General features: G+C 41.5%; 1 protein-coding gene across 1 annotated transcript; it reads left to right on the forward strand.

Moving 5' to 3' along the window:
• Positions 1–450: 450 nt before the first annotated feature.
• Positions 451–3,048, forward strand: LOC135525838 (ADP-ribosylation factor 6-like). Its single transcript, XM_064953763.1, has 2 exons — positions 451–552; positions 763–3,048. The coding sequence occupies exon 2, from the start codon at positions 1,482–1,484 to the stop codon at positions 2,010–2,012; it is 531 nt and encodes a 176-aa protein (XP_064809835.1). The 5' UTR covers positions 451–552; positions 763–1,481; the 3' UTR covers positions 2,013–3,048.
• Positions 3,049–11,195: the final 8,147 nt, after the last annotated feature.

Raw genomic sequence — 11,195 nt, forward strand, 5'->3', positions numbered from 1 at the left:
ATTTCACCAGACGTATAAATGTGAAGCCCGGTTCCACTTACTACCAAATATGGTGATGACCGGAAGTCCAGTAGCCCGAAAGTCGGAGAAGATGGAGCGAGAAAGATTTTGGCCGACAGGTCAGGTCATTTTCTCATCAATGAAACATTTGATCTTGATACCGTTTCCCAAACTATAATCTGTAACAAACAGAGTGGACTGCGTTTTATAGACTTTATCCTTTGCCAAAGTTTTTAAAAATTGCGTTGTTTAAAAGGAGTGCAAGGGCGAATTGAGTTATTGCACAAGCGCACTTCAGAGTAGGCGTTCCTTAACTGAAATATGCAAATAAATGATAGAATGCACCAATAGTATCTAACTAGCTTGTGCTTGACTCTGCCCACCTCCTTGCTTGTCCTGCCCACTATTAATTTGCTCCCATTGGAAACGACAGGCTTTGGTCTATCTTGGGTTTGCTATAATAATCTTTGGTAGGAGCACTTCAACTCGACTGAAAAGGAGAGAAACGAAAGCAGGTTGGAAATTAGTGCGAGAGGAGGGGGGAAACAGAAGGTAATATATTTTTTATTTATTTTGAGATTTGTGTAAAATATTATAAAGGGTACATACTAACGTCTGCGTTTTCAATTTCGTTGACCTATCCACAATGCAGCGTGAAGTAGCTAGCAAGCTAGAAGTTAGCATTTAGCTGACGTTAGCTAGCATCCGTCACCTTGCTAAATTGAGCTTTCTGACACTCATCCCAAACCTTTTCTGTTTCAGGGGGACAAGAGGGGGTATTTTTGGATGAAATCAATGACCTTAGTCACCGGGACTTTAGGATCACGGGCTCCTACGAACGAGTGGGTAGCCCAGTGCGACGTTTGATGGAATAGTTGCAGACAATTGCCTTTCTCCTCAGGTGGTGCTGATCGAAACAAGGGCGAGGAGGGGGACCTCGAAACACACTCACCAAGAGGAAGTCCGGAGTACCGCAGTGTTTTGGAGGGCCTATTCGATTTCCTTGGTCTATCAACAGCCCCCGCCCCTCTGACCCGGAATTTAATAGAAATCGATAGGAATAAGAAATCGATAATATTAACATTTTGTGACAGCTACAATTAAGAAGTATACGGCTTGTCATACAATTTACTTTCCAAACCTTTGGGTACATATTTGAACTTGGATGCCTCAACTCTGAGCAGTAAGTTATTAGCAGCAATCCTCATAGTTACTTATTTGTCACCAGGAATAAGCTTATTGTCGCCAGTTTATTTGACAGACCGACACATTCGTTAAGCATTGATTTGATCCTGACTGCACAGGGTGAGCTTCATATTTCACACCATGTCCATTGATAGTTAGTTGCAGGGTTATGTCTGATTAAGCAAATAAATCAAGTTGAAAGCTGCATGGTTTTGACATTGAGGAAGTAATACGGGACGTACTGAAGAATCCAACCAGTTTTTTAATTTGACAAGGAATATTTATGCACTGTTTTCATGATGGGGAAAATGCTTTCAAAAATCTTTGGCAACAAGGAGATGAGAATATTGATGCTTGGACTTGATGCTGCTGGAAAGACCACCATCCTTTACAAACTGAAACTTGGACAGTCAGTCACCACAATTCCCACTGTTGGTTTCAATGTCGAGACTGTCACCTACAAAAACGTAAAATTCAATGTATGGGATGTTGGAGGCCAAGATAAGATCCGTCCCCTGTGGCGACACTACTATACGGGCACTCAAGGGTTAATCTTTGTTGTGGATTGTGCAGACAGAGATCGCATCGATGAGGCGAGGCAGGAACTCCATCGCATCATTAATGACCGTGAAATGAGGGACGCCATCATCTTGATTTTTGCCAATAAGCAGGACCTGCCAGATGCCATGAAGCCGCATGAAATCCAAGAGAAACTAGGATTGACCCGCATCAGAGATAGGAATTGGTATGTTCAGCCCTCCTGTGCGACCACGGGAGACGGACTATATGAGGGGTTGACATGGCTAACATCAAATTACAAATCTTAATGATTGAGTGATGACTATTTTTTTTTTACTTTGAAGTTAAATAACTTAACTTCTAAAATGAATACAATAAATAAGTTTTGATTTATCCATTTATTTGATTACTATGATCCTATAGCTAATTTATCTTTATAAACTGGGTTTGCTGGTGTATAGGTTGCCTCTACTCTGTAGCAAGCTTATGTCACATTATTTTTTTGTGGCTTGATGAATACACAAATGGATTCATAATTCAAAACTAGAGTTTACCGCCTTTGCCTATTCTTTACCCCATTTTTAATAGATTTTCTAATGGAGCTGGATTTTAATATTTTCATTTGGGGTAAGGCTTGGTTATGCTTTTAAGACACACCTGGATTGATTGAGTAACAAGTGTCTGTTTCCTAGTTTTTCCTTTCAGAACTAAAGTCTGTTTAGTCAAGCTTGTTCGGGACAACTAGCTACAACACCTTTTTATATGAAACATGTTTGAATACAGAAACCCAGTAGCAAATTGAGGTATCCCATGTCTTACATTTCATTTTCAGTATTCTGGCCATTGTGACAATTATGTCTGAAAATACATTGTGTAGTGCTTGGACTAACCATCTGGAACACATTTGCACAAGTGATTCCCTTCAGTGGGCTATATTGTGATTTATCCCAAATTGTGCTCAAGCATAAAACTGAAACAGGCTTCTGGTAACTCAAACATGCCTTTTAGAATGCAGGTTTTGTTAATGGGTAGCCTAACATTGATGGTTATGCAGCCAATTGACTCAATATTCCAAAGGAATATCATTCAGCTCTGAGATCTCAACCTACTACCATTATGTCTCAGGATATGAGACCTATCACTTGACTAAATCTGCAGCATGAGTACAGAGGTACAGTAACCCTACAGCAAAGTGGACCTTGTCATTCAATGGGAGAGAACAGCTCCCTGGTGAAATGATAAGTCATCTTTTGGTTCAGCTTTCTTACTCATGTTGACTTGGAGAACCATGTACAGAACAATGTCATTGTAATGTCAAATAATAAAGTAATTTTAAACGCCTAATTTTCTTGTTTTGATCATAACCTGAACTTTCTCAAAAGTGGTTAAAGGAACACAGTTCTCATATTACACATCTTCCTTAGTACTCAAAATCCATCATAAAGAATGCTAGAGACAAGATTGTAACTGGTCTTTGCTAATAGTTGACCACCTTTGCACTGCGAAAATTGTTATCTGATTGATGTGAACACAACCCTCCCCCGTTGAGGAATGTTTTGCAGAGCTTGCACTTGATGTGCTGCAGAATGCAGATGTTCAATATCCAACACAAACTTTTACAGCATTTCATTCAAATAAGTAGGCCTAATGAGTCATTATTCTGTTATGTGAAGAACGCATTGCCTTGGTGAAGTGTTGCATTGAAACTTTCCTGGGCAGTTTATATAGCTGTCCACAAATAAAAAAGCCTGTATTGTCACTCTGTCACCATTGGGAAATATGTTTTTCCTTTTACCTCATGTAAAAAAACAAAAACAGGAAGTCCAACTGGTCTCAGCGGAATAACTACAGAGCCACATGACTAGCCTCCATTGAGGTTTGGGTGACTGACTGGCTGCACAAATTGTTGGAGCAATACAGCTGTTTGTGAATTCTGTGCTCACTTGTTTGTGCTTGATATTGAGCCAATGCTGGGTTGTCAGCTGTTACTTCCTCTGCTTGTGGTTCAAAACAGGCTACAAATTCTGCCCTCCCCTCAATCTTTGTTTAGAAAGAACCTACATAATTCATGTATGCCCAGTACAAAAAAAGTGTAAGAAAAACATTTGTACATTTTAAATCTAGTTTATTGGGGTACTTTACGGCATCGTTTAGAAAAAAACATCCTGTTTTTTGTACAGTTTTGTCGAGGGTTTTGGGCTGAATCAGACTTACCTAAAGAGGTCAACATCTGTTACCAAGTTCTTGTGTCCTCTCCAGTTAGAATCAGTAAGCAATCCAGCTGCATGGTGGTTTGTATCTTGTCTGGGATCCTGTGAATATTATAAACTGTCCACCAGATTGGTTGAACTCTGAAAACTTGTTTTTGTTTGTAAAAATTGTCATGCTAAATGTGTTTTTTTATTGGGTGTTTTATCTTTGCCTCAAGGTAAAATATACGTTAAGGATTCAAATAAAAGGTCACAATGGGACAAGGTCTCTAGTTACTCATTCATCTGTGTACTATCTCACACTAGGCAGTATTGGTGCCTTGGCTTTGTAAGACCCAGAAATACATTTTCTGGTCATTTAATTACCCCTCTGTGTTTTTTAAGTCTTGACTTAATCAGTCTTATTGAGTAGTCATTAAAACAGTCAAAAGAATAGGACCAGAGACTCAGGCCTTTATAATCACAGACACACTGACTCGATCAGCCGAAGAACCAGCTGGAGCTTGTCTGGTTGGCACATACTGAACAGGGGTGCCAAGGCCATCATCTGTAGTCAGCCTACTGGTTTAGGAGGAGAGAAGTTCACTGAACCTGGAGTCAAAAACCCAGAGAGAGACAGGCTTGACTTTTAAACCTGAGAAAGTCATAGAAGGACAGATGTAAAAAAGGAGGACCGAGCACGCCCCCATTCTCATCGACGGGGCTGTAGAGCAGGTTGAGAGCTTCAAGTTCCTTGGTGTCCACATCAACAACAAACTAGAATGGTCCAAACACACCAAGACAGTCGTGAAGAGGGCACAACCAAGCCTATTCCCCCTCAGGCAACTAAAAAGATTTGGCATGGGTCCTCAGATCCTCAAAAGGTTCTACAGCTGCAACATCGAGAACATCCTGACTGGTTGCATCACTGGCTGGTATGGCAATTGCTCGGCCTCTGACCGCAAGGCATTACAGAGGGTAGTGCGTACGGCCCAGTACATCACTGGGGCTAAGCTGCCTGCCATCGAGGACCTCTACCCCAGGCAGTGTCAGAGGAAGGCCCTAAAAATTGTCAAAGACCCCAGCCACCCAAGTCATACACTTCTCTCTGCTACCGCATGGCAAGCGGTACCGGAGTGCCAAGTCTAGGACAAAAAGGCTTCTCAACAGTTTTTATCCCCAAGCCATAAGGCTCCTGAACAGGTAATCAAATGGCTACCCAGACTATTTGCATTGTGTGCCTCCCCCACCCCTCTTTTACGCTACTGCTACTCTCTGTTCATCATATATGCAGTCACTTTAACCATATCTACATGTACATACCACCTCATATCAGCCTGACTAACCGGTGTCTGTACATAGCCTCGCTACTTTTATAGCCTGTCTTTTTAGTGTTGTGTTACTTCTTTACTTACCTATTGTTCACTTAATACCTTTTTTTGCACTATTGGTTAGAGCCTGTAAGTAAGCATTTCATTTGATGTCTACACCTGTTGTATTTGGCGCACATGTCAAATAAAGGTATTATTTTATTTTATGTACAACCTGAATGACTCTCATAGCCCACGCAACGGGAGGTTGTCAGTATCAGTAAAATATGGCTTTTGTTTGACTGGTGTTCACAAGTAAAGATAGACCAAGACTAGTGGCTACGGGATGTGTCTCCTCTTCCTGGACAGAGGATGGATGGTATGGATAGAACCTCATCAGCCTGGGGTGTGTGACTCGCATCCCTCAACAGTAAGAGGGGAGTCTGATCCCCCTCCAATCGATGTTGAAGGACGGAGGACACATCTTTCAGCGTCCCACAAAATCAATACCTGGCCGTGCCACAGAGAGAGATATTCAATAGGATATGTATTGATCCCCATTGAAAATTGCAGTGAAGAGGCAAGGTCTGATGAATGAATTCAATAGAATAATCAGAATCCCGCATTAATGCTTGTTATAGGAGAGGACAAGACCCAGACCAAGCCCCTCCAAGTCATACATTTCCGCGGCCAACTGTCATTTTTCGAACATTGTCAATCATTTTCATATTGTTTTTATGTTTTTAATAATCTGACTGATTGGATTGAATTTGTATTGATGTCATTTATGTTCTTTTTTTAAATGTAACCTTCTTTTTTTAAACTATTAAACATACTGATTGAGTCATTTGTATATTAAATGGTTGCCTAAAATATCATTGTGAATGTAAATACAAATGGTGCATGCACCATCATATGCTGTACATATATTGCTATATTGTGTTGGAGCCTTATTTCTTGAGGTCACAGGCTCTATGAATATGATTAACTGCTTGGTCTGTGTAGTCCTGTATGCCCCATGTATAAAGTCCAAGTGCAGTTAAAAATGTGATTTTCCTACGTTTTATATATATTTCCACACTATGAGGTTGGAATAATACTGTGAAATTGTGAAAATGGTGATAATGTCCTTTTGGTGTAAAGAGCTGTTTGAAAAGACCGCCTGAAATTTCAGCCCATTTTGGTGAGATGGCGGTTTGTCCTGCCTGGTGACATCACCAGGTGTTAAGTTCCAAGCCTCTCTAACAATAACAGCTAGTTTTCAGTTTTCCCCTCCCCACTCAGACCACTTCCAGTCTAGTAAAATTATTTATTGTAAAATTGCTCTTTAGCTATTTTCCATTCCTTTTGAAAATGTTAATTGAAAATCACAGTAAGGTACTTAATTGTTTCCCAGAAATGATTTGATATTGAGATAAAAACGGCTGCATTGTACCTTTAATTAACACGATTAGCAATAGTACTCCATTAGAGACAGACAGAGAGACACCGAGGAGGCATGATAGAAGGAATACTTTAGTGCTCCCCTTAAAGCTGATGAACAACAATAAAGGGAGTGTTTACAATCCTGACAAAGACGGGATTGATGGTGTTAGATGCGGGTAGGCCCTGGTGTTTTGGGCAACAGAATATTAGTTTGTTTTATTCAACAGATAGCAACGGGTATTTCCTTTGTCAGCAGCACAGAAGGGGACAGTGTCCTTTCTAGGTTTGATACAGTTATGAAGTGGTAAGAAATAGGTGGGTAAACTCTGATTGCTGGTCATGTTGAATAAAATAAAGTTTCCTATACTCTCAATGCATTTTCCCACAAAAGGTGGGTAAACAGCATTGACTGGCGTTTACCCTCCACTACACCACAGGTTTGATATTAAGCAATAAGTGATACTGTTTACCATGCATTTCATGTATTACATCCAATGCAACAGTCACACTTAACATGTCAAGTAATTTTGCTGTACATAAAGAGTACTGCCTTAGCATTAAGATCGGTGCATACGCCCTCTAAGTCAAAGGCAAAGGGACAAGTGGAGGCATGCAGGAGGCGGAGCTAAGGACAAACAGAGGTAATTATCCATGCACATGTGTGTGTCCTTATCCACACACAGTCAGTTGGCTATGGACTGATTCTGGCCTCATTCAATGTGTGGAAAAGCTGCTGCAGAGCTAGCCTATTGCAGAGGCTAGTGTATTTGTTTTCGCACTGGTTTCCGTCAAACAGGTCAGGTGACGTCGACCCACATATGATACAGGTACTGGAGAGATGTATCACACAAACCACATGCCACAAGCAAAAGTGATTTATAGCCCTGGTAAAACACACACATAAAAACATTGAAACATGCTTACTTGCATTTTCTCAGATCAAGGAGCTGGTGTGCTTGTGTGTTGGTGTCAACACATGCACTCTGTCGCCCTCCTCCCAGTAGGAGCTCGGTCAAGGGCCTTCATTAGGACACTAACTTCAGTTTAATTGGGCAGTAATGGCTACTGTGGTTCTCCATGCTTCATTACTACCACATGTTCTCCACAACCTTTGATAGCCACATGTCCCTGAGGGGGAGGACAGAGACAGTCAGACAGGTTTTATGACCATTCATCTCTTCTCCCGCTGGGGTTGGCTGGAATCCCAGAGACTTTCTGAAAGGACAAGATGTCGAGGAATGGGTTTTCATGCCAATGTGATGCACTTGATAGATGCACCAATGTCTGACGGTTGTGTCGACAGTTGGGATTGGTCTTAGATACGCTGCCAAGGTGGAATGATCATAGATGTGGTCATGGAGCATGTGCAGTGTCAGTGGTCCAGGACCCAAGTAAACCACAGCATATGACAGTGATATGGAAAAGGATCAGGAGGCATGTGTTCACTGAACGTCAGTGTTACCAGTGGTGTACGGCCACGTGTTCTTGGAACCCTACCAATGAAGCCTCAATCATAAGTATCTCCCCATTGAATCTGGCAAAGTGTTAAGCACTTGACTTCTGTATGGTAAACTGACATAGCAGGAGAGTGAGGGCGTAACTATATGCAAAGGGCACAGCTCGACGTGCACACCCTTTCACAGGTTTCTCCAAGAATGTGCAAGACAAATTCATCAGCAGGCCAGAATGCGCTGTTTGCTGGGCCGGTGACTATGGTTACTACATAATGGGGCCAGTGGAGTGGTTTTGGTATCACTGAGGTAAGACAGTTTCAACTGTTTCCCGTACTGGAGTTACTCTGCGCTACATAGAAAGGGGAAGTAGGGAAAGAAAACAAAAGAGACAGTAAACGTGAACAATTTCACATTGCACTCTTGGCCAGATTGAAGTCTTTGCCCGGTCGAGGCGAATATTTAACATGACCTATGATAAACCTGTTGGGTGGTACAGCATTGTAGAAATGGCCTCAGCCTGATCCCTGTCTATGGTGTTTAGGCTTACTAAAGTATCAGGCCTTGTGAGTAACTCACCTCTGTCCCACTCTCCTCTGCTCTTAGTTTGGGCTGTGAGTGTAGTCATCTGATGGTCCAATGCTGTAGCTTATGTTCAGCCACCACACCCAGGGGGAGAATCAGTTTGTGGTTCGTGAGTCATGCACACACACAGTGATTCAGGCAGATTATTTTACATCTGCCAAGGGAGCCCCACTCTAAACCACATTCCACAAAACTCTGTTGGGTAACTGCTTATCCTCAAGAACAGTAAAACATCCATTATTCAACCCAGAGAGGGAACCTCTCTCCTCTGGTAATCACATGCCGAATACAACAGGTGTAGACCTTGCCATGAAATGCTTACTGAAAAGCCCTTAACCAAAAATGCAGTTCAAGAAATAGAGTTAAGAAAATATTTACTAAATAAACTGAAGTAAAAAATGTTATCATAAAAGAACACAAGAAAACGACATAACAATAACGAGGCTATATTCAGGGGGGTACCGGTACCGAGTCAATGTGCGTCGGGTAATCCCAACCCACAGCGAGTTAGCTACCTCTAATGCTACGTTGTCAATAATCTACACACACACACAGAGGTGCTCAGTTTAAAGCTGGGACAGGAAGTGGTTTGAAGTTAGCTCTGGGTTTCCTGCTGGGACTCAGAGGCTTGAATGAAGTCATACGTGCAGACCAGGGTGAAAATACATACAGCTGCTGTCTGTGAGCAAAATAGAGACTTGAGGTTGAGGATTGGTTATCACTAAATGAATGTATGTTGGTGTAAATACCAGTGCTGGAAAAAGTACCCAGTTGTCATACTTGAGTAAAAGTAAAGATACCTTAGTAGAAAATAACTAAAGTAATAGGGAAAACACTACTTTGGTAAAAGTCTAAAAGTATTTGGTTATAAATATACTTAAGTATCAAAAGTGAAAGAAAAAGTAAATCATAAAAATCAAAAATAGTAAATCATTTCAAATTGCTTATAGTAAGCAAACCAGACAGCACAATGTATTATTTATTTACAGATAGCCAGGTACACACAAAGCATTTGTGTTTAGTTGAGTCGGCCAGATCAAAGACAGTAGGAAAGTGTTTAGTGCCAAGGTCCTTAGCTTAGTGATAAGCTTTGTGGGCACTATGGTGTTGAACGCTGAGCTATAGTCAATGAACAGCATTCTCACGTAGGTGTTCCTTTTGTCCAGGTGAGAAATGGCAGGGTGGAGTGTGATTGAGATTGAGTTATCTGTGGATCTGTGGGGCAGTATACGAATTGGAGTGGGTCTAGGGTTTCTGGCATGATGGTGTTGATGTGAGCCATGACCAGCCTTTCAAAGCACTTCATGGCTACCGACGTGAGTGCTACAGGGTGATAATCATTTAGGCACATTACCTTCGCTTTCTTGGGCACAGCGACAATGGTGGTCTGCTTGAAACGTGTAGGTATTACAGACTCGGTCAGGTGAATGTATGGAGTAAAAAGTACATTAATTTCTTTAGGAATGTAGTGAAGTAAAAGTAAAAGTTGTAAAAAATAGAAATGGTAAAGTAAAGTACAGATACCCAAAAAAGAGGGGGAGAGACAGTGATAGAGGGAGAGACAGAGAGGGGGAGGGACAGAGAGGGGTAGAGACCGGGATAGAAATAGCAAACAGTAGGGAGGCAGGGGTTGAATGAAGTCCTCTTATAAATAAATAGCGACTGGTGGTCAGTGCTCTTTGGTGGACTGAGGCGGTGACATGAGCCTGTTAACCACCATAGCAATTTAATAAATTAAACTAAAGAAGAGCCCAGTCTAGTTGGCAGCTTGTGCATTGACCCATAATCATGATCGTTACTTTTAAACAGCAATGCATTATGACTCACATAACACTCTTTTGTGAGGAACTCAGTCGGGGGCTTCTATTTATATCATATTATATGAAAGCCTGAAGTTTGTCTGTATAGGCCACCTGGGGTATTGCAGCATGCCTATCACAGCTGTGTAAGGGTGTGAACACACAGAAAAGCTGATTTACAGTACTGTATATTTGTCCCAGAATGCCTGGCCTCATATGGAGAGAGCACTGTGTTTGATCACCTGTACAGGATAAGGAGTAGAGAGAAGTGCTGGATCCAATGCTGGTCTCACTCCTTGATATGTGCTGTACAGTAGGAAGAACAGCACTTCAGACTACATCTGTTGTTGAGGGGAAAATGTCATTTCTAAATCTAGTTTATTACACATGTATAACTTCCTCATTGGATCTTTTACCCTCCACCTTCTGTGTGTGGGTATGTGTGCTTGTGTGTGAGTACAGTATGTGTGTGTTTTCTCTCTGTATCAGGTATTGTGAGTTAAAGGCCCATATTTGTTTCGCACCTTTGATCAAGACTTAGAGTAGAGGTGCAGCACTGACCTCTGTTATAATGGAATCAATTAAATGTACATATAGAACACAGACACTTCTCATACTCAGTTGAGGTTAACTTGACACTCGCAGGGGCTTTGAAGAGGGGGAGGCGGGTGCTCAGGAGTATTTCTGTCTGTAATAAAGCCCTTTTGTAGGGAAAAACTCATTCTGATTGTT

This window comes from Oncorhynchus masou, chromosome 32 (genome assembly GCF_036934945.1).
Source record: "Oncorhynchus masou masou isolate Uvic2021 chromosome 32, UVic_Omas_1.1, whole genome shotgun sequence".
NCBI classification, from domain to species: Eukaryota; Metazoa; Chordata; class Actinopteri; order Salmoniformes; family Salmonidae; genus Oncorhynchus; species Oncorhynchus masou.